General features: G+C 38.0%; 2 protein-coding genes and 1 pseudogene across 6 annotated transcripts; 2 read left to right on the top strand and 1 right to left on the bottom strand.

Moving 5' to 3' along the window:
- The first annotated feature begins 471 nt into the window (after positions 1-471).
- LOC136355462 (protein ALP1-like) lies at positions 472-9,061 on the top strand (annotated as a pseudogene).
- Positions 9,062-9,338: 277 nt separating this feature from the next.
- LOC107277269 (glutathione S-transferase T3) lies at positions 9,339-11,057 on the bottom strand. Its single transcript, XM_066307630.1, has 3 exons — positions 10,576-11,057; positions 9,890-10,471; positions 9,339-9,627 (listed from the first exon to the last, which is right to left on the bottom strand). The coding sequence occupies exons 1-2, from the start codon at positions 11,041-11,043 to the stop codon at positions 9,893-9,895; spliced, it is 1,047 nt and encodes a 348-aa protein (XP_066163727.1). The 5' UTR covers positions 11,044-11,057; the 3' UTR covers positions 9,339-9,627; positions 9,890-9,892.
- Positions 11,058-12,876: 1,819 nt separating this feature from the next.
- Positions 12,877-21,984, top strand: LOC9270332 (serine carboxypeptidase 1). 5 transcript variants are annotated; one of them, XM_066307108.1, is made up of 15 exons: positions 12,877-12,902; positions 13,021-13,237; positions 15,527-15,675; positions 16,080-16,159; positions 17,143-17,265; positions 17,339-17,441; positions 17,602-17,639; positions 17,808-17,909; positions 18,028-18,108; positions 18,186-18,332; positions 18,493-18,561; positions 18,777-18,898; positions 20,442-20,555; positions 21,610-21,655; positions 21,757-21,984. In XM_066307108.1, exons 2-15 carry the CDS (start codon positions 13,044-13,046, stop codon positions 21,841-21,843), a joined length of 1,455 nt encoding a protein of 484 aa, XP_066163205.1. In that variant the 5' UTR covers positions 12,877-12,902; positions 13,021-13,043; the 3' UTR covers positions 21,844-21,984. The 5 variants fall into 5 exon arrangements, with proteins under 5 accessions (XP_066163205.1, XP_015624267.1, XP_015624266.1 ...); XM_015768781.3 differs by having other exon boundaries at positions 12,877-13,237; positions 17,611-17,639; XM_015768780.3 differs by having other exon boundaries at positions 12,877-13,237.
- Positions 21,985-24,905: the final 2,921 nt, after the last annotated feature.

Genomic DNA, 24,905 nt, shown 5'->3' with positions numbered 1-24,905 from the left:
GAATTTCAGGGTTTAGAAATTGCAAACCCTGATTTCTAGTGTTTAAGAGCATCTCTAATAGATGTACAAAATTAGAACCCCAAAAATCCTCTATTGGGAACAACCAAAAAAGAATTTGGCCTAAAATACACCCCCTTCTCCAAGAGGTGCCTAAAATGTTGGTTTCCAAAATTTTAAAATTTGCCACATCATCATTAGTGGGTCCTTCTAAACTAATTTTATAACAACCAGTGATTGATTGAGTCATCTCCATACTGTTGCTGCATGCGTGCACTTCGCTAGTCCCGTCGTCGGCCGTCCATGCCTTGTGGCATGAGGTGCCATGCAATTTTTTTCCGAGATTGCGACGCGCGAGGGGACTAGGCCTGGTCAATCGCGAGATTGCGACTAATCCTAGTCGCGCGTGAAATAACGACTGAGACCATTCACAAGGCTATATGAGACGCATCGATATGATAATGAACGAAGGACACACTGCTGCAGACGCACGCAGAGCTGTTCCTCTGTCAGCGCCGGCGGCGTTAGCTTTTCGGTAAGCCAGGCAACGGCAGCAAGCAGCAACGAGCGAGCAGCAACTATTGGTGACAAGCACAAGCACTTGTACGGTGCGTATAAACCATGCTAGCACAGGTAGAAAAAATTTGCTAGCAACTATGTTTTGCTTTGTTGTATTTATTTTGTTATGTTTTCGATCTGTCAATTTTTTTATGGAGAAAAACTTAACTTGATATGATGAATAAATATTTGGAAAAACGGAAAGCCTAGCTGATCCTCTACATGAACGTGTCATCAATCTGTAGGTTAATATCCTAGGCGACCCTCAATGTTATGATTTTCCCCGGTTAATCACATTCTTTTTTTTAATTTGATCTGACAATATCGCAAGGGGAAAAACCTAATTTGTTTTGACAAATAATGGTTTGGCAGTTGATTTGATCCATGATGAGTCGTCCTCGCTCCTCGTTTCAACGGCTTGTGGATGAATCATCGTCCGATGATGATGATGATTTTTTTTTTGCTGCGGCACAAATCGTGCATAGCTATTGTCACTCCGCCAATACTCTAAAACATGGTGGGTCTGTCATGGGACATGAAGTGGTTGATCGTAACAGAGAAGCACGACACTTGAGATTATACCAAGACTACTTTTCTGATAATCCTACCTATGGTCCAGTTTTATTCAGGCGCAGGTTTATATGTCGTAGATTTTATAAGATTTTTTTGTCATATGCATCTCTACTACTTATTAATAAGAGATGCTTCCATCGTCCGTATAAAAAACCGGCCAAAAAAACCGGACCAGCGAGAAAAAAACCGGGCGGAAAAACCGTAATTGTCTCACAAAAAAAAGGCGAAAAAAATCCGATTCCCTGCAAAAAAAAAGGCGAAAAAAAACCAGCGAAAATTGGCGAAAAAACCAGACGAGCGATAAAAAAACCGTAACCGTCCGATAAAAAAAGCGAAAAAAATAATCCGATTCCGTACGTGCCAAAAAAAAGGACGAAAAAAATCTCCGTGAAAAAAAAAGCGAAAAAAATAATCTGATTCCGTACGTGCCAAAAAAAAGGACGAAAAAAATCTCCGTGAAAAAAAATAGCGAAAAAATAATTAAAAAAAGTCCGACTCCTATCCGATTCCCTCTCAGAAACGAAAAAAATCCTGACTGTAGATCCGATTCCCCCGAAAAAGAAAAGGCGCCACTCCTTTTGAGTCCGAGATACCCGCCACCACTCCTCTCAGTTTCAATCTATACCGTGATATCTCTCAAATTTTGGTGAAATAAAATGATGTGCCGGATTAAAGATCTGTTTATAAAAACGGAACCTACTGGTCGAGAGCATTCCATTTTTATATTATTTTAATTTTTGGGTTTGTAATTTTGCATTTGAGACCCTGTAATTTTTATATTTACATTTGAGTCCCTGTAATCTTACAATTAGGTACTTATGGTCGTTTTTGATAAAAATCTACTATATACTACTTAAAAAATACTTAAAAAATAAGAGGTGCTTCCATCGTCCGTCAAAAAAACCGGGCAGAAAAAACCAAGTTTGTCCGATCAAAAAAACCGGACGAAAAAAAAAGTCCGATCCAAAAAAAAAGTGAAAAAAAAAACCGGGCGAAAAAAACCAGGTTTTTCCGATCCAAAAAAACCGGACGTAAAAAAGTGCGAAAAAAAAAGAAGTCCGATCTAGAAAAAAAAGGGGCGAAAAAAACCAAAGTTGTCCGATCGCAAAAAAAAAAAACGGGCGAACAAAAAAGTGCGAAAAAAAGAAAAGAAAAAAGAAATCTGTCCGATAAAAAAAAAAGGCAGGTTTGTCCGATCCAAAAAACGAATCCGATTCATCAACGCGGTAAAAGAAAAATCGGGAAAAAAAAAGAATATGTCCGATTCCACAAAAATAGGAAACAAACTCCCATCTGTTTTCGTTTGAGCTGATTAGGACTTTGTTTCTGTTTGGGCGAATAGGACTTGGTTTGAATTATACCAAGTCCTATTCGGTTAGCATCACCAGGAGAACAAGTGCATATATACATACATAGTATAAAAAATCATAGCACATAACAAAGAATCACATGCAGCATTATAGCACTTTGCACTGGGTAAAAGGCAAAACAGCACATAACTCTCCTTCAGTCCAAAGTGTGCCACCGAGAGTTCCGCGCCTATGTCGATCCCAGGTAATCCAACAACTCTGTTGTATGCATTTTACATATTACTCTGCTGTGTAGTTAATAATACTACATATTACCTGTAGTGAGTATTTTGCACCAGCAGTTCCAAATCCTTGGGGTTCCCTGTAAAAGACAATGAAATAGATTTACATATTACTCTGTTGTGTAGTTAATAATACTACATATTACCTGTAGTGAGTATTTTGCACCAGCAGTTACAAATCCTTGGGGTTCCCTGTAAAAGACAATGAAATAGTAAAATAATGCATCTGATTTTCCAATAATGCAACAAAATAACTAATGTAACTTTTTTGTTTATCATCAACAGCTCTATCTAGCATGATAAATAGTGGTGACATGCCATCTATATCGTTGTCCCCACTCTTGGATCATAATGAACAAAGAAGACAAAAAGATAGGGAGCGATATGCGCAGATGACTAATGAGGATAAGGAAAATAAACTTAAAAGGCGTCGTGAAGCCTATAAGCGCAAAAAAATTGAGGATTCATATTGCATCTCTATCCAAGAAAAGCGTGCACGTGCGAGGGTGAAATATAATAGTATGGAACCAGAGCAAAAGCAAGCTAAGATAGCACAGGTTAATGCTAACCGTGCAGCGCGGCGCAACACTCCAAGCGAAGATTCCATTGCACTGGAGAACCCTGGGTATATTGCATCAGATATGCCACCCCCTCTTTTGACTAGACCACATAGAAAACCTGTAACACATGGAGAAAGGCACGCATTGATAGCTCGTCGTAATGAAAGCTTCATGATTAGACGGGACACAAGGACATGTGACTCATTAGAAGACCCTTCCATAAGTGTACAAACAACCAGCGACATAGACCCTCCTAAGCAGCCAAGCATTCAGAACACTGGTGAGAATGCTATCTATAAACACTTGCTTCATGTTCTGATGCAATATATATTCTTGTTGTAGTTATAACCAATTTTTTTTTCAATAGACAATTCGTGTTTAACATCTCAAGATACCAACAATGTAGAGCCTACATCAATGTCATTCATCAATGATGACGGTAAACATTCTCACCTATATTTATGTTCACTTTCACTACAGTTAGGAAAAGCATATGTATAAACACACTCACTGGTTTCTATGTAGGTGATGGTGAAGTCATATTTGATGTTGATACCGACGAAGAGAGTGACATGTTTTATGATCAAGGTAATCCTATCACTATTTTCTACTGCCACATAAACAGAGACTTACGTCTTGGTGCTGAATCATTTCAGATTGGGAAGAATACGATGACATGGAAATAAAAGAAGTTGCCGATACCATACCTGAGGGCTCTAGCGTTCTCGATGAGCTTGTGTATAGCAACATACCACAAAGCACTCATATGCTGGAACCTGTGAAAAATTGTGAATTTTGTGATGCAAAGAAGTTTGAGCATGAGCCGAAGGGCTTCTGCTGCAGAAGTGGACAAATCAGACTAGCCAATCAAGACACACCTCCTGAACTCATGAGGCTCTGGACAAGCAATGATTCTGATGCCCAACATTTCCGCAACAACATAAGGTTTTTCAATGGACATTTCTCATTCACTTCTCTCTATTGTCACCTTGATAGAGAGACAACAGACATCAGGAATAGTGGTATTTACACGTTTCGAGCTCATGGCCAGATGTATCACAATATACATTCATTTGGTACTAATGGTTCAAACCCTAAGCATCTGGAATTGTACTTCTATGATGATGATCCTACCCTAGAGCATCGGTATCGCCGTTGCCGACCAGATCTATACGAGCAAGATCAACAAGTAGTCAGCACTATAACCAACATTCTACGTGGTAATCCATACTCTGAGCAGTTTAGAAGTTTGGGGCAAGTCGAGAATCTCAAGGACTACCGTGTGGTGTTAAACCTTGACCAATGGTTGGATCAGAGAACGTATAACGCGCCAATAACTTCAGAGGTGGCTGCGGTTTGGGTCGAGGGAAACGAGCGACGAAAAACATTTGATAAGAGTGTAATCCTACAAGGGAACAACAACGAAATAGAAGGCATCCGGTCATACTATGGATGCTACGATCCGTTGTCTTATCCGCTATTCTTTCCTAGAGGTGAATTGGGTTGGCATGCTGATATACCAAAGTTTGGTGTTAACCTAGAAGATGTGATGAAGGCTCGTCGTAATCGCAACAACAATGACGAGAACCCAGGTTTATATTTCAACACCATGTTTTGTTATGACACATGTTTACATACGTCGCTCTCTTCTAATCTGATGTTATTCACAGATTCAAGTAACAGACTGTGTGTTTCCGTGAGAGACTACTACTGCTACAAGTTCCAAATGCGACCTGGCATATTCAACCCAATATTGCATGGCGGACGTCTTTTCCAACAGTTTGCGGTTGATACATACATCAAGATTGAAAGCTCGCGGCTAGACTACATATTTAATCATTAAAAAGAGATAAGGGCAGATCTATACCAAGGCTTGTTAGATAGCATTAATATCGGAGAGAACAGAGGGAATGCAGTAGGCAAGCGGACGGTCCTTGCTTCATCATTTATCGGAGGGCCTCGGGATAAATTGCGCCGATACCTAGATGCAATGGCTTTAGTTCGAAAATATGGAAAGCCAGATGTCTTCCTCACGATGACCTGCAACCCCAATTGGGAAGAGATCGTCCGTGAACTCGAGAATGGGCAGACTCCTCAGGATCGCCCAGATCTCATCGTGCGCGTATTTAGAGCAAAACTAGAAGAAATGAAGAAGCAATTGTTTGAAAAAAGCATTTTTGGTACTGTTAAGGCTTACACCTATGTTGTGGAGTTCCAAAAAAAGGGTCTACCACACGCCCACTTCTTATTGATCATGACAGGGAAATACAAGTACACGTGTGCTGAGCAATATGATAGAATCATCTCCGCCGAGCTCCCAGACCAACGCAGATACCCAGAGTTATATACAATGGTCGTCAAACATATGATGCATGGTCCTTGCGGCCCATTGAACCACAATTGCCCGTGCATGAAGAATCGTTCATCTTGCAAGAACTATTATCCCAGACCTTTCAACGCTACTACCATTCAAGGCAAAGACTCCTACCCTGTATACAGGAGACGCGATGATGGTCGCACTGTTATAGTACGAAAATGTCCACTAGACAACAGGTGGGTTGTTCCTTACAACCCTTACCTCTTGCGGATGTTTAATTGCCACATAAACGTTGAGGTGTGCTCAAGCATAAAGGCCGTGAAGTACCTGTTCAAATACATTTACAAGGGTCATGACCGAGCATCTGTGTCTGTAAATGGGGTAGATAACGAGGGGGACATTGATGAGATCAGGCAATATAGGGACGCACGATGGGTGACACCCCCGGAAGCATTATGGAGAATCTATGGCTTTGATCTAAGCAAAATACATCCTGCTGTGTTGCAACTACCGCTTCATCTTCCAAACATGCACATGGTTGCATATCGAGGCAAACAAGACATCCAGGAAGTGCTCAATGAGGATGGTGCCGAGAAATCAATGTTGACTGCATACTTTGAAGCAAATAGGTTATATAAGGAAGCTCGGGGCATCTTGTACCAGGATTTTCCAGAGTATTATACTTGGCAAACAGGCAAAGGGAAGAAGTTTTGGCAAAAAAGGAAAATAGCTGTCCATCAAGTTGGCAGAATTGTCTTGGCCCATCCAGCGGAAGGTGAACGATACTATCTACGAGTTCTATTGAACCACGTGACAGGCGCAACATGCTATGAAGATTTACGAACATTTGATGGCAAAATACTACCATCCTTTCGTGAAGCTGCAGAGAAAAGGGGTTTGATTGAGGCAGACAATACACTAGATGAATGTCTCACAGAAGCCGAATTGTTTCGAATGCCGTCATCACTCCGAAGGCTCTTTGCAACAATTCTGGTGTTTTGTGAACCTAGCGACATCCGTACCCTCTGGAACAATCACCTTGAGGCTATGTCAGAAGATTTCCGTCGTGATTGCCAATGTCCACATGCAGTTCAACAAATGGTTTTAATAAATATTAGGGATATGTTGCAATCAATGGGCAAAGATATACGATCGTTTCCTCTTCCTGAGATTGATGAGTTACATGACACAACAAATGGTGTGCCTAGGGAGATCATTGAGGAATCTACGATCAAAGTAGACCCTGAGGACGTAAATTTGTGCAACTCCCTCAACACTGAGCAGAGGGCTGCCTATGATGAAATTCTAGCAGCAGTTGATCACAATGAAGGAGCCGTATTCTTTGTGGATGGCCCAGGAGGCACGGGTAAGACTTTCCTATACAAGGCATTGCTCGCGACGGTTCGTAAACAAGGAAAGATTGCAATTGCGACGGCTACTTCTGGTGTTGCCGCTTCCATAATGCCTGGAGGAAGGACCGCACACTCACGGTTCAAGATACCACTAAGGATAGATGATGGTGCCATTTGCAGCTTCACAAAACAAAGTGGGACGGCCAAACTGCTCCAGATGGCATCACTGATCATTTGGGACGAAGCCTCTATGACCAAGAGGCAAGCAGTGGAGGCACTAGACAACAGTATGCGGGACATAATGAACAAACCAAATATTCCATTTGGTGGGAAAACAGTTGTGTTTGGAGGTGATTTTAGACAAGTTCTCCCTGTTGTCAGAAAGGGGTCTAGGGCTCAGATAGTAGATGCATCGTTGCGCAGGTCCAACCTCTGGGATTGCATGCGACACTTGCAGCTCGTGCGCAACATGAGGGCACAAAGTGATCCGTGGTTTGCAGAATACCTACTACGGATAGGTAATGGCACTGAGGAGACCAACGATAATAGTGAGATACATCTCCCTGACGATATATGTGTGCCATATACAGGAGATGATAGTGACCTAGATAAATTGATTGAGAGTGTCTATCCCATGCTCAATGATTGCCTAACAGATCCAAATTACATCACATCCAGAGCTATTTTATCCACACGGAACGACTGTGTAGATAGTATTAATCTAAAGATGATTGATCGCTTTCAAGGGGAGGAGATGGTGTACCATAGCTTTGATTGTGCGGAAGATGACCCTCATAACTACTATCCACCGGAATTTCTTAACACTCTCACACCAAACGGGCTCCCTCCACACATATATATATATACATATAATGTGTATATATATAATATGTATATACACACATATATATATACATACATACATATATATATATATATATATATATATATATATATATATATATATATATATATATATATATATATATATATATATATATATATATATATATATATATATATATATATATATATATATATATATATGTGTGTCTCATTAGTTATGATTGCGCAGGAATAGAATGAGCAGGCCTCTGTTTCTCTGCATAATGAATGTGGTAGCGGATCACGATGACTATTTTGTGCAGAAGAGAAATGCAGCTGGTGTAATTGGGTTAAGTTGTCATCAAAAGGTCACTGCAGCAATGCGTCAGTTGGCTTATGGTATAGCAGCAGATGCATTGGATGAATATCTTGGTATTGCAGAAAGTACCGCTATAGAGAGCCTGAGAAAGTTTGTGAAAGCAGTTGTCGAAGTTTTTGAACATGAGTACTTAAGATCACCCAATAAAAACGATATAACTCGATTACTTGAACTTGGGGAGAACAGAGGTTTCCCTGGCATGTTAGGCTCCATAGACTGCATGCATTGGAAGTGGAAAAACTGCCCTACGGAATGTCATGGTATGTACCAAGGGCACGTGCATGAGCCTACAATAATTTTAGAAGCAGTTGCTTCAAAGGATCTCTGGATTTGGCACACTTTTTTTTTGTATGCCCGGATCTCATAACGATATCAATGTACTTCATCGATCCCCGCTATTTGCAAAGCTAGCTGAAGGCAAGGCTCCTGAAGTGAACTATAGCATAAATGGTCACGATTATACGATGGGATATTATCTTGCTGATGGCATATATCCTTCTTGGGCCACATTGGTGAACACCATACCAGAACCACATGGCAACAAGAGGAAATATTTTTCCAAAGCACAGGAAGCAGTAAGGAAGGATGTCGAACGAGCTTTTGGGGTTCTACAAGCTCGCTTTGCCATTGTTCGAGGGCCAGCTCGATATTGGGATGAAAAGACACTGGGATACATCATGAAAGCTTGTGTTATCATGCATAACATGATTATTGAAGATGAGGGAGAAGTTGATTGGGAGGAACGATTCCCAGAGGGGGGAGAAAATGTCAGAGTGTCCCATGATGAAATACCTGATCTTGATGACTTTATTCAGTCGCACAAAAAAAATAAGGGACAACGAAACCCACTATCAACTACGTGAAGACCTCGTGGAGCACTTGTGGCAGCATTATCCTGATAAATATTGAGGTTTTATATTTATATTTATATTTGAATTACATGTAATAAATATATCTATGAGGATTTGCCAAATTATTTTAATTTGGTCTTCGTGTATTGAATAAATGTTGTATTGTTCGGTTTAAGAATAGTACATGAGAATAAATAATAGTGTACTTCCTTTAACTTGTCAACCTAGTCATAGGTACAGTTCAGCTTATATATAATTTGCAAGATATGCATCAGCTTGTCAGCAAGATGACCGATCATTAGTACAAATTTCAAAATATATGAGGCTTCTGACTCTGTCAACAGCAACAAAGACAAAAGCATTACTGACAGCAGGATGAGGGAATTACCCAAGTACTGAATAGACAATTTTGAATATAAATAGTTTGCATTGCACAAACTTAGTAAACTCACCTAATTTAGACACACAAAATAGACACAATTGTGAATATAAATAGTTTGCATTGCACAGACTTAGTAAACCTAGGTAAATTTCTAACAAATCTTCACTAATATGAACTCCAAGTACGATTGCCACCAAATATTGCCATCTCCTTCCCTCCCATTCTCTGATCTGGTGGCTTCCCTGTTGATAGCAATGAGATGGAGTGAAAATGAATCAGAATACATGTACAGACCAAAGTTCAGACCAACATTTGGCAGTGCATCATGCAGCATATTTAAAAATATATGTAGTCCCATGTATTAGTGGATCATGCAACATATTTAAGAATCAGATGGTGTAGTGTAGCTGTGCAAAGGCAGCATTTCAACAAGATGGACACAAGAACAAGTATATGCATGGACACAGGCACTCAACTGAATGTAAACTGTTATGAAACACAAACCTATCAACCAGAACTGTTCATGCGACGAGAGATGATCTCATCTTGTACACACTTGTAGAATTGCTGCTGTGAGAGAGGCTTGGAAGAAATGTCCATTGTCATAATTCTCTCTTCTTCTAATATCCTCTTCAACTGTATCTCATCCATCTCATTCGCGACCTTTTTTTTATCTAACTCAAGCCTCTGCTTATCTAGTTCATATGACTTTTGGTGCCTCTCATCTCTCTCCTTCTCTGCGTCAGCTTCTTTTTTTTTCTCCCACAAATGATCAAAAGCATCTGTGCATGTTTCACCTCCACCACGCCTCAACTGCTCTTTGGCCCTCTTCTTACCCATCGGTCTCTTTGGCTCTTCGGTCTCTGTAGGTTCATTATCTTCGCCAACATGATTGGTAGTTTCATCATTTGTGGGTATAGCTTTTGCTGAACCATCTGTGCTTGGCTTCTGTCTGTTTGTGGCACATGGTTTCTGGGATGTTATTTGCTTCATCTTATCATGCCACTTAGATTGTGACCGCAAGAGAGTCCAACAGTGAAGAAATTGAAAGGGCTTTCCTTCCAACTCCTTAAATACAGCAATTGCCTAAGAAATCTGCACAAGTCAAGTATGGTGAATGTAGTTAGCAAACATCACATTTTTTATTTATAAAGTAACATAAAAACACAAGCTACATAACTATGTATTACCTTGTCGTGTATACTAACCCCGCTTTGCCTTCTACCCTCAATCTGGCTCAGATATCCACAAAACTTGTTGACATTCTCTTGTATAGTTTTCCAACGATGCATAAGTGAATTCTGGCTGCGATCTGGTGTGGATTTACTCGTTTTGTAGAAGTGCTCGTATATTCTAGTCCAATATGCAGCACGAGTTTGATTTGTGCCTAGCACTGGATCCAAACTTACATGCAACCACGCCGACACAAGTATCTTATCTACTTGTTCGCTAAAATTCTTCGATCTTTTTTGATTTGGTCTAGCCACGGTAGTCCTCTCAGCAGTGGGGAACTGCTGCGTGACAGGCTTGCTACTCATGCCATTCTCATCAAGCTGGTTACTCATATCATCCTCCACAGGCATACTACTCAAACTATCCCAATCTAAGGAATCGTTGCCCTCATTCATCAAATTAGTATAGAATCCTTCTTCTTCCATTATCAATAGGACCTACGAATAGTACATGTTTGTTTAATTTAGTGATCAGATAAGAACAATACTACTAGTACGTTTGTAGAAGTACTAGCATCTTGGGACTCTGCAATTTAATTTCACACATGTTCACTGAATCCATTACAAAAGGCTAAAAAGTTAAGGTCAGAAGATACTAGAAGCTAATAGCAATATCTAGCCAATGAGCATCTAACTGGTCAGGTCATCAAACACTTAAATTATCTAAGAAAAGGTCATCAAATACTGCTGCAAGCAAACAAAACCATGCACATATAGAAGCTCATTGTTTAGTTAATTTAGGGCTCTGTACAACCTGAAGAAGAATGCATCTGACTGAACACAAACGCAAGCAAACACTGTTGAATTAACAATTGGTATAGTCCAGTAACTTTTGTGACATCCATGTTAGTATAATCCTCAAATTATATTTGATCAGTATATTCGTAAAATGAGTTCCTGATTTAACAAAAGTTAATTTCAATCTAGGAGAACAATTCTCAATTGCCTGGCCTGAATGATCCTGAAGCTGAGAAGCAGCAACAGGTATGATGCTTAGTAATTCTGAACTTCTTTTCAAGCAGTATCACAATTCGTTCAGGTGTTGTGCCTCAACATTTTTTTTCTGTATTTTTCTGAATATCCATGAGTTGTTGATCAAGTGCATATCTGAAGATCTGGGTTTCTCTATTGCAAGGCCTATTGCCGCATACCTCATCTACCGATGCCTGATCCACTGGAAATCATTTGAAGAGGACAGGACAACAGTTTTTGATTGCATTATTCAGAAGATAAGTGCTGCAATTGAGGTATGTGGCAGTGATTTGGGAAACATTTTTTTTCTTATCGGGCGCGATGATTTAAGGGAGGAGCTTTGCATCTCCATCAAAAAATTGGGGAGATATCCCTATGAACTAGATGGCTGTGTGGGGGATTGCCGGTGTGGGGAAATCAGTACAGGAACTTCAAGCTTGAAAAGAATAAAGTTGTTTCTCTGAAAATACCTCGAAGTGAATCAGTAACAGCACACGTCGTCGTCGGGGCAACCTGGATGGACGGTCGACGGCGAGGTGGTGGTGCCCTGGACGGGCGACCGGCGGTGCTGCCCCTGGATGGATGGCTGGCAGGCCGGCAGTCCCCCGGATAGGCGGCCGGCGGAGCCCTGGACGGATGGCCGGTGAAGCCCTGGACGGCCGGCCGGCGGTGACTTGAATCGGCAGCCGACGGTGCTCAGGACGGAGCTGGCGCGAGGAGCTCCCAAAACCCTAGCCTGGCGGCGTGGGCGCTGCTTCTCGCGAGAAAGAAAACGGCGCGAGGAAGGAGCGAGAAGGAAAAGGAGGCGGGCGGAAAAAAAAATGGCGCGGACGGTAAAAATAAATTGGCGCGATTGGTGGGAATGGGAGGGCGTACCGCTTCCCAAATTCTGAAGAGATTGGCACCGATTTCAGGAGGGGGTAAATTTTAGGACCGTAATTGACAGCATGTTGGAGACCAGTTTTAACCAAAATACTAAAAAATAATTTTCAGGAACCTATTTGGCTCTCTGTTGGAGATGCCGTAAGAGAGATTGCGAAGGCCTTACCCAGACACGCAAGCAGTCAGTCACAACACATCACACCTCCCACGGTCCGGTCCTCACTCCTCCCGCGCGCGCACCATTTCCGGAACAAAAAGCACGCGCCCACGCCCCTCCAAAAAGTCAAAAAAAAAAAACAGAAAGAAGCATCGACCAAGAAATCAAGGCCAGCCAGCACACCTGCACAAGCGGACGACGGACGCCGGGGAGATATATACATCTCCCTTTCCTCCCACGATCCGCTCATCGGCGCGACAGCTGGCACCTGCCGGTTTTGATATGATCATATGCATCCCCTTTTCAGTTTCATTTCACCTATTTTTACATGTCTATCTTTTTTGTGTGTAGTACATAAATGCAAATAATGCGTCTCTTTTCTCTCATCATAGCCTTTCGATCGGTAGAAGCTAGAATGCCAGAGATGGTGAGGGCGTCAACAGCCATCTCTGCGGGAAGAGTCGTCGTCGTCGCCGGAGCGGCGGCGTTGGTGGTTGTCTTGCTGTGCGCGGCGCCGGCGCCGGCGGCCGTGGAAGCTGTCCCGGCCGGCGCCGAGGTCTCCGAGTTCCCGGGGTTCGACGGCGACCTCCCCTCCAAGCACTACGCTGGGTACGAATTGAACAAGGAATATATTAGATCAGATTTATTGAATAACTAGATCAGATCCTTGTTGCTTTACTTTGCTTAATTACGCCGTGGGTTTAATTTTGTTGTTGCTTCGCTTTTGCTCTCTTGATGTGTTAGTTAGAAGACGCGTGCCCACGCTCACCAGTTTTCTCCTCATTTATATATATCTGCTGTTGTTCTTTTGCTCTCTTGATTTGATTTGGTTTGATTATGAATTAAGGATTTAAGGTGTTGAAGTTTACGAATAATGAATTGTAATATAAACTGGACGCGGATCCGGTGTAGTTTTCTTTGGTAATAAGGAGTATGGTTACATGATCGAGCATAGCCAGCTATATATATGCGGCCGTTTGCAGCCGTTTTCAGTTCGATACCAAATTCATCACCACCCCGTTTTGGAAATCACTAATTTTTTTCCTGAATTTAAATTATTTTGTTGCGGTCTTTTGTAAAGAGTGACCGATATAAGTGACCATGTAGCTCTGTGAAGTATTAGATTTATAAGTTAATGGTTTTTTTTTCATTTATATATTCAATCTCCATGTCAATCTATTATATATTGTCATTTCGACATACCTTCTTAATATTTTTTTGAGTAAAGTGCATTGGCGGTACTTAAACTTGTAGGGTTGTGTCATATAGGTTCCTAAACTCTCAAAAATGTATATCCAGGTTCTAGAACTTGTCAAAATATATCATCTAGGTCCCAAATTGACACATCCCCTCTATGATCCTATGTGGTGCTGATGTGGCAATGCCACATGGACGTGATGTGTCCTTTTTTTTTCTTCTTTCCTTTTTCTTTTTCATTTTCTTTTCATTCTTGTTTTTTTCCTTTCTTTTGCACGGATCACAGAGAAAAGGAGAAGAAAGGGAAAAAAAGAGAAGAAAAAAATAAAAAGGAAAAAAATGGGTATCATTTATCAGTCAAAATAATGCCACGTCATGTCTGTGTGGCATGCCACATCAACGCCACATAGGATCATGAAGGGGTTGTGGCAATTTGGGACATAGATGACACACTATGACAAGTTCTGTGATTTGGATATGCATTCTGAGAGTTTAGGGACCTAAATGACATACCCATATAAGTTTAAGGACCGCCCATACACTTTACTCATATTTTTTTTACCCAAGTTAAGATTTTGAGATTGCACAGCACAAATTCTAAAATGCATTTTTTCTAATAACAGAGAGAGTATCTGTTATGTATCATTCTAACAATTATGATATACATTAACTATTACCATTATTAAGCATCCAATCGTTTTCCTAAAGCAGTCATTAACTCTGAGTAATTGTTGTGCATGGCTAAAGTAATGAAGGGCAGGAGGGAAGATCACCTACAATGATTTAGAATATGGAATGAGAAAGTATTTTGATAAACTAAATTGAATGCTAAAATTAAAGTAATAAAACGGAGGGTATCAAATTTGGTAGTCTTATATAGGGAACTTAGAGCAAGTTTTATAGTGGATTGATAGTCAACTTTAATTTTGTCCACATCATCAACTCATTAATTAAAATGTACTCCCTCCGTTCCAAAATATAAGGCACAACCACTATTAACCCAAAGACAAGAAATAATTATTACCACCTCATAGTTTGAATCATCCTAATAAATAGAATGCATGCACCCTATCAAATTAGATATCTTGATGGTGGAGGATTTAAATAATAATATTTTAGTGGAAAAGAAGTGCTATTTAATGACATGCATGTATGCGCGCCTTATATTATGAAACAACTTTAAAAAGTAGTTGTACCTTATATTATGGAACGGAGGGAGTAATATACACAACACATTACCTCTAGCACCCTTGCCCCAATACACCATATTAATTTAATTTTATTTGTTTCCTATCAATTCATTGGCCTCTTGCTCTCTTCTCTCTTTGAAGTTGCTCCTTGCATGAGATGCAACTCATTCTCTCTCTTTATTTATCTCATCCACCTTATCATGTGAGCTTATATGGCACTTAGGGGAAAGTGTTCAGAGGCTTATAATACTTTCTCTTAGCTCTTAGCTGTACATGATCTTGAATTCATCATGTTTCATGAGTTTTTTTGTACCATTAGAAATGTTGGGGTCCATCGAAGTGTATGTTGTGTGGCCTCAATTCATTCGTGGGCCAGTTCGCCCTGGGGTTAAACAACATCAATCATATAAATTGAAACAGCATATAAAAACCCAAAGAATTTTGAAACCATATTAGGCATCTTAATCCATATTAAAAAAATATATAAATAATTATTTTGTTTGTTTGACAGGTACATAACTGTTGGACATCAGCCGCTAAAGAGACATATGTATTACTATTTTGCCACTTCCGAAAGGAACTCAACCACTGACCCTGTCATCATCTGGATAAATGGTGGCCCAGCATGTTCAGGATTTAGTGCCTTTTTGCATTCAATCGGTAAACATCATATTTCAGAATTGTATGAAGTGTTACATGATTATGCCATTAGAAAAAAAACCCACTGTTATTCTATTGTTGTAGTTGTAGACGAATTTGCAAAGTATAAACTTTTCTAATAATGATTTTTTTACTGGACAACATATATGTAGATTTGTCGCATTTTACTAATACAATTATATATGTAGATTTGTTGCATTAGTAGTGGACTTATAGGCCAACAAATAAGCATGGAAAAACTATGCTAAGAGAAATAGTATAGTGAGCATTTTGCTAGTAAGATGCCTATATACATATCTAAATATACCTGAGGCAGGTGCATATTTTTTCTACTGATTATGTTCTAATTAATGAAGCACACATTATTTACATATATAACTAAATTTCACAAAAACTATTTTTAGGACCATTGAAAATAGAGGGACCCATGATTCATGCCAGAGATGAGCCAAGGACCAAGTTAAATCCTTTCTCATGGACCAAGGTATGTGGAATTAAGTTTTTAGGGTTGAACACAAACGAGTAGAGAAGTGTTTATATGTAGGACAAACAAGTGTATTTTAGATAGATGTACAGTGTATGTTCTTACTTACGTAATTATGCCTACAAAGATCTCAACTACAAGTTTTATTGAACATTTTAATGAATGCAGTTCAATTAACCTTTTCACACCGAAGCCCATTAATAATGCTTACTATTTCTCTTAATTACTTACAAAGGTAAATTAATACACTAACTAGCAAGCAAGTAAACTCATGTTTACCAAGTCCTTGTTGGTATTAACTATATTTGCCATTTCCTTTTAGTTCTGTCAGGGGATTAGATATATTTGCCATTTCCTTTTAGTTTTGCCAATTTCAATTCTTTTTGTCATATGTCAGTATGTAGTTTAATTTGCTTCTACACTTATTAAAATACAAAGTTATATTAGTAAGGTAACCACAAAATATGCCCGCACATGGGCTTCTCTTAATATGGACCCTCTCATTGATCAATGTCATGATGCTTCATAAATCACACTTGTACTTTAGGACACCTTAATAGTTAATTTGTTTGATTAAAGAGTGATATCATGAAACATATAGAAAATGGGAGGTATATGGTTATTACTCCATGCATTTTTTAAAATCAGTGATTTTTACTTAAACTTTCTACCTTACATTTGGAAACTTATATTAAGAAAAGTCAATAGATAATAATATTATAGAGTATTACAATGACAATTCTAAAGGTATAAGTTTTCACATGGCCATTCTAAGTATCTCTGGATAGGTGAAAGTTTAGAAAGTTTGACATCACTGATTCTAAGGTGATACATAAAAAAGGAACGCAGGCAGTGCTTTTTTAGAAAGTAATGACAAATCAACTTCATTCAGTTTGTATGCTACTTCCATGTATAATATATCTAAATACAATAATTTTAGTTCCTGGATATTACTGATGTGCTCTTGCTTGTCCCAACCACAGATGTCTAGTGTCCTTTTGGTTGACTCACCAGCAGGAGTGGGCTATTCTTATTCTGAAAATGAAGATGACTATGTAACAAATGATACAAGCAGAGTATTGGACCTGTATGATTTTTTATCGAAGGTCTGTGATTTCTATGCATGTTTTGTAATGGACATAAATTTCTTTCAAACTACTGAGGTGATTGTTTTTCCAGTGGTTTTCTGAATATCTTGAGTTTCTATCAAATCCTTTCTACATTGCCGGTTGCTCCTATAGTGGCGTGATAGTACCAGTTCTTGCACAAGAAATTCTGAAGCGTAAGTGGCAGCGCAAATCTTTTAAAATATAAATATTAGATATGAAAACAATATGCTCTCAAAGTGTTTCTATGTATTTATTAACCTTCCAAGATATATGTCATGATGCATATTGTTTCTCATTTACCCTTTTTGTTTCTAATGTATTGAAATATTTTAGGAAATGAAGACAATGGCAGAATAAAGATAAATTTTAAGGTGATGTTTCAAAACATATTCCAAGCAATTTTAGTTGAAATTGTATACAGTTCTTTTGTATTTTCTATTTAAATTGTATTCTTTATTGATTATTTTGATATATGTAACTACATATTTTTAATTTATGCTTTATGTTTTCAACTAAAATACTTCTATTTTGTCTTCCAGGGTTATTCACTGTGTAATCCAGCTGTTGATGTAGAAATTGAAAATAACGCGTTTGTACCTTATGCATTTCGAATGGGATTGATTTCAGATGAATTATATCAGGTATACTTATTTTAAAATTTGATTTTTTTTATTTTCATTTCACATATTCTTTTTTCCTGAGGCATGCATTCAAAGTTTCAAACTCATCAAGTAATTGGTTTACTTTCTTTGGGAGCAGAATTTAGTTAGTACGTGCAATGGGAAGTACTGGAATAACAAAGGCCCATCTTGTCTAGCAAACTTGGAACAGTTTCATAAGGTAAACAAGATCTGCAATGCTACCTATATATCACGTTTTGTTCTACTATTGCCAAGAAAATTACCATTGATGTGCAGCAAATCAGTGGCATTAACATGGAACATATTCTTTGTCCACCATGTCGTTATCAAATGGGAATAACCAAAGAAGCCAATGAGGAATATGATTTTGGTCAGATGTTTGAGCTCCTTTCCGAAAGCTCCGAGTATGGTTTAGAATGCAATGTAAGTAACTAAGGACCAATATGTGATGAGATCTGGGACATGATTTTCAATATCAAAAGTTTATTTTAGTTGTAGAATGTATACACTGGTTTGGAACTCATGGACACGTCTCCTGTTTTATGAACATATTCAAACCACTTATGTTAAATTTATATTTTAGAATCAAGAACTGGTCCTCGAGAAACTCTTTGACACAAAATCCAGCAGAGAAAAACTGCATGCCAAACCGGTACAATATTCTATTTTGTTACAATAGTTTGTGATTTTTCTTCAAGTAATAGTAACCGTATGAACCGGGATCCTTCGTAGTTACACTGCCACTGACATGCATGTGGGCTCCGTTCTCCATAGGGCCCACGTTTTAGTGGCAGTTACCATATAATGATAACCACGGAAGATCCGCATGATATTTAATCATTTTTGACATGCTATCTTCTTCCGCAGATTGAAATATTACAAAAGTGGAAGAGATGCCCCAACTTTATCCAATACACAAGAGATATTCCAACTTTAACAGAGTATCACTTAAATGTAACATCCAAAGGTTACAGAGTGTTTTTATATAGGTATGTACATTAAATGCAATTGGATACTTCTATATTTTCATGGCACTAATTAGGGATGAAAACAGATCGAATACGGTCGGAAACTAGCTCTATCATATTCGTTTTCATATTTTTTTTCGGAATCGGAAACCCAGATATAAAAATGGAATCGAATATTATCGAATACAAATACAGAGCGAATACGAAGTGAAACGAATACGGTGATGAATATTAATCGGAATATAAAAACCCCTCACTACTCACAAACGATTTTTTGCTATTGTGTTTCTAAAATCATGCGCTATCATGTTATTGTGTTTTTACTGCTATTATTATACTCAAAACTTCAAATAATATTTTGAAGCAGTAAATAATTTCAGCTGAAAAAGTCATGAACATAAAAGTTGTAGAACTCATCAAGACATACAACTTTTATTTTGGTCATTTCTTCATCCGACAAAGTGATAGTAATATTGTTCACAAAATTTACATCTCTCTCTAATAGTTTATAAAACCAAATGAGAGATGTAAATTTTATAAACAATGTTACTATCACTTTATCGGATGAAGAAATGACCAAAATAAAAGTTATAGATCTTGATGAGTTATACAACTTTGTTGTTGATGATTTTTTTCAATTGAAATCATTTAGTATTTGAAAATGTTGTTTGAAGTTGTCATATTTTCAAATTCAAATTCAAACTGTTCAAACAAAGTCATATAGAAAAATGACCAAAATAAAAGTTATAGATCTTGATAAGTTATACAACTTTGTTTTTGACAATTTACTACCCGAAAAAAATATTTGAATTTCATATATTTTAAAATTCAAATTTTATATAGTTCAATCAAACTCGGATGGAGAAATGACAAATATAAAATTGGTACATCTCAATGAGTTCCATAACTTTGTTTTTTACAACTTTTTCATATGAGTTCATTTATTATCATAAAATTCAATTCGAAGTTCATTTTTTCCAAGAAGTCTGATTTGCCTCCGCTTTGGGTTGGGCTGGCTTATGGGCCTTGTGTGTAAGTCGGATATCTAATGGAAAATACCGGATAATATCCGACGGATATCACCTATATCATATTCGTTTTCATAACCGAAAAAATATCCGAATTCGAAAATTTCCAGATATATCCGACCGAAACTATCCGAACCCGAAAAAAGATCCGGTCGGACGGAAATTATCCGAATCACTTTCAACCCTAGCACGAATAGGTATGTAGGGGTGTGTGTGTGTGTGTTATTGTAGAGTATTATTTATTCCATATATACAAGCTAATATGTTCTTGATATTCTGTGTAGAAACAATTGAAACATGGTGCTAGAGGACAACTTTTGTAGCCTAACTCATCCCAATAGATAAAAATTTGGAAAACTAAAATAATTTTTATAGCATGATTTATGCTATTGAATTTGTTTGTTACTGATCAAAGTTATATCATAAAGTGCCACAAATATTTACTTTTTGAGATTAGTTTCTTCTAGTTATATAATGTCTGCTTCTTTTACTGAATATAATATATGTGTTTAATTGGAGGAGTTTTTCCAATGCAGTGGAGATCATGCCTTGCTTGTCCCATTTTCTGCAACTTTAGAGTGGCTAAAAACATTGAACTATAAGGAAATTGAGAAATGGCATCCATGGTTTGTAGAGAAACAAATTGCAGGGTAAGTAAATCTCTACATTCGAATAGTTATTAAGTATCCAATCTTGGATATATTTAAAATAACTAATATTTCTATTCTTTAAGCAAACAGCAAATTAATCCAATGGTCAAGCTAACTATTGTAATTCATCATATAAATCTTGGTTATTATTCATAAAAATAATAGAAAATTTAATTAGTCAAGGTGCAAAGGATGCTTGATTAACATATGCCTTGATACAATGATCATATGTGTGACCACTATATAAACCTCTACATCGTACAAGTGAAGGACCAAGTGCAGACACATGTCTACAAAACATTTCTATTCCTATGAATAATGATGATAAGATACAAAAAGCCCAATTTAGAAAAAAAGAAAACAATTGTTGTGTTCTCAGCTCTAGGGCTTCTTACGATTAGTTTGGGCTACATCTCATTGTCAAGAAGGAACCAAACCTTTCATGCTTATGGGCAATATTTCTTTCATCATTGCTATTGTAGAGTATCATGTCCTAACCCGGCTTACATTATAGGCATGGTTAATATCCTTAAAATAAAATCCAGAACCGAGTCAACATAAAAGGTGGTCACTTAAAACTAATTTGAAAGCAGAAAGAGAAAAAAAAAACTATTGCATATTTGGTTTGAATTATATTCTAGGTTCCCAAACACATGGAGGATTTAGATTCTGAAATGTTAAGGAAAAAATGATGAAGAATAATATGTTCCCATTATCCAAAGAACGAAAGAGATTATAACACCGAGCACTCCGAATCATCAATATATAGTTATACACGTTATTCCTTTGTAGAATTGCCAATAATATGAGCGTGTTAGTCTTCGCATGCTCTGTGGTATGTGACAGAAGTGCACCATTTTTATTCTATTTTTTGTGCACTCAGACACCATCAGTTGTCAATATTAAATGTCAACATCTTTTTTATGTTATACTAACTCTAAAGTTGTAAATCATCTCTTTCTCTTATGGAAAAAACACACTTAAGTATTAAGACATTTTAGATAGTAATTTATGTTATGATTAAGCTAATTTGCACTTTGTTGATTACTAATAGGTATTCAGTTCGGTATGAAAATAATATACTATTTGCAACAATCAAGGTAACAATTTCTCATCTTTCTATCAATTGAACACAGTATGATTGGTGGAAATTTGGATGTTGCATCTCTAAGTCACTATTAATTTCCTACAATTACTTCAGGGAGCTGGCCATGTCCCATCAGATTACCTGCCATTTGAAGTATTTGTTGCCTATCAAAGATGGATAGATGGTTCTGATTCTTTATAGTAGTTTGACTAATGTTGTGTCATTTGTACATGAATAATCTTAACTCAGTACCAATATACAATGGTGATATAACCTCTGTTTTGAGGCCAATGTGAAACAGTTTCAGGCAATAGATGTGCATGATACATGACTAGTTCTCTATATCTCTACTACCTAAAAAGTAAAAAAGGTTTTCGTCATCCGCCAACGTTTTTCCTCTCCAAATCGGTTTCTGCATGACACGCTCTTTCGATTTTTGCTGCACGAGCGCATCCGCCAACATTCAGCTGTTCCGCTACGTACAGGACTGGTCACACCTTGGCTTCTGCCAATGGAAGGTGCTCGCTGCTGCAGCTGTGATGCTACTCCGATCCGGCTCCCCTCACCACGCGAGCAATCACATGCAGTTCAACGTTGACACGTCACCGAATCAGTTTGGGTAACAAAATCCTACATGGTCCCACCCACAGATGCATGCACTCCCTTTTCTAACTCGATCAAGTTAGTTTCTCTCAATTCTTAATAGATACTCCTATGGATAAAGACGTGAGATTGTGAGAACGGCTCCACCATTGTTCCTGCATGCGCGTCTCATCTGATCGTCTCGCAGCCGCATAGTCGCCCACCAGCTGATACACTTGATATACTACCCATTGCCCCATCGTCCATTGATCGTGTGAACGTATGTTTGACGATAGGTACTTCCTGCATGCGTCTCATCCTCGTCTTCCTCTTTCAGTGCATGCATGCATGATCTAAGCATACACACGCCACCTCTAGCAAAGTGTAGGTATAAGTTTTTCCTAGTTTGGTGTTGCTGCCATGCCCCGAATGCATGTGAAGATATGTCTCTCTCTGTGTCACAAGTTGATACTGCTGATTACCACAAGATTTTTACATGTTAGTATATTTAAAGGAATAATAATTTTTGCATTATTGTAATATATGCTGCATGTGTCTCTCAGTTTACTGGCTAATTATTTACTTAGTCAATCTCCATGCTAATGCCCATAAGCGACATCCCACCGTCCACTATGCGCGTCATCATTGTCAGCACTTGGTCGAAATCCACATCTTCTCTTCTTCAAAGAACACCAAAATGTAATCCTGCACGTTCGGAAACATACGTTGCTCCATCATTTCAAACCGTTTCCAAACCGAAGTCATTGGTTCTATGTCTAGAGCAACCGTGGATTTTGGACCACTTAATTGTAACCGACCGTGCCTAAACTAAATCGGCCAATTTGATAGGTCTGGCGCCGGTGATCTCGTTGACAGCAAAACCATTGTTTGGCACCCCATGTCATATTAGATCACCAAAATTAAACCCTAATCATCAGATAGTTGTTGTAATTTCAATCTTTTTCCTGTTGCAAACACTACTACAAAACACATTTTTCTGATGGCTATAACATATTTTTCTTGGCGATCAGTCGTTCCGCCAGTAACTAAAGGTCAATGAAAATCAAAGATTTTTGCTGGCGGTATCCGCGCCCATTAGTTAAAATCGATTTTTGTTGATGGGTGACATAACACAACCTCCAGTGAAAATCGAGTGCCACATTTTCATTTTGAAATTTTTAGGTGCGAAAAATAAAATAAAAAAAATATGACATAACACAGCCGCCAGCGAAAATCGAGTACCACATTTTCATTTTGAATTTTTTAGGTGCAAAAATAAAATAAAATAATTGATTTTATGCATTTTTTTAGATTATATTCACAATTATGTAATTTGTAGGATTCAAACACAAGATCTCTCTCCACACATATATTACATTACCATCTCACTATGAAGCACTTGTTGACTATATACAGAATGCTATTGTTTTGATTTCCATTGTTCGAAATTTAAAATACTTATTTACTCTCTAAATGATTCCAAATTAAAAAGTCATGAACTACAAAGTTGTAGATCTCGTAGAGCTCTACAACTTTTACATAGATCATATGTCCATCAGAGGTTATTTGAATCATATATGTGAAATTTTGTAAAGTAGATCTTGAATCTTATAACAAATATTTTGAACCCTAAATGATCTCAAATGAAAAAAAAAATCAACTTTTAGATCTCATTAAGATCTACAAGTTAAGTATAAATTTTATTTTCATTCGAGTTTATGAAAAAGCTAGACACAAATACTTATTTTTCTAACATTGATTTTCACTGACATACATCTTAAGCGCCCATAAGTGAAAATCGATTTTCACTTGCGGATGCTTATGTGTGTGGGATATAAGAATCCGCCAGTGAAAATCAATTTTCACTAGCGAGCACTTAAGACATCCACCAGTGAAAATAAACGTGATTTTCACTGGTGGCACTATTTTTAGTCCGCTTGAAAAAAATAAAAGGAAAGTGTCATGGAAAATCATTTTTTAAGTAGTGAAAGCACGAGTAATTTGCTAGTCTTCTCTAGAATGTAGACGAGACATTTCTATTTGAAGATATATCTGCCATTGTGCACAACACATTTTATTCAGAAGAATTATATATTGTAGTCGTGTTATAGTTTCTTAATTCTTTAACACTAACGAGGGGGACGTACGTGAGTTCCGTATGTACGTTTTCTTTAAAAAAAGTGGCGTACATACCTTGAGGCCCAGATAGGCCCTGTGGGCCTATAGCCAAGACAGTACCATAGCCATAGATAACCTAACATAGATCCCTCTATGTTACTAATAACTAGTGCTCAGGACACTAACATAGATCCCTAGTGTAGATTCTAGCCACCTCCAATTCCCCTCTCCACCCTCAAGAGTCAAGACAGTACCATAGCCATAGATAATCTAACATAGATCCCTCTATGTTACTAATAACTAGTGCTCAGGACACTAACATAACCTAACATAGATCCCTCAATTATGCATGGTTGATAGTTTTACTAATAACTAGTGCTTAGGACACTAACAGACCAACCACACAGACAAAGCTCTGTCACCAGAGAGTACAAACGTGACTACACCATTGATCTTGACATGGACGGCTAAGATGAACCTAATTAATGGCCACACTAGCTGATGTCACCATTCCTTACAACCAGACACTCGGACGGACGCGTGTGTGTGATGAATTAATTAGG

The sequence above is a fragment of the Oryza sativa genome, chromosome 2 (assembly GCF_034140825.1).
Source record: "Oryza sativa Japonica Group chromosome 2, ASM3414082v1".
NCBI lineage: Eukaryota > Viridiplantae > Streptophyta > Magnoliopsida > Poales > Poaceae > Oryza > Oryza sativa.
This window is presented reverse-complemented; position numbering and strand designations above follow the sequence as displayed.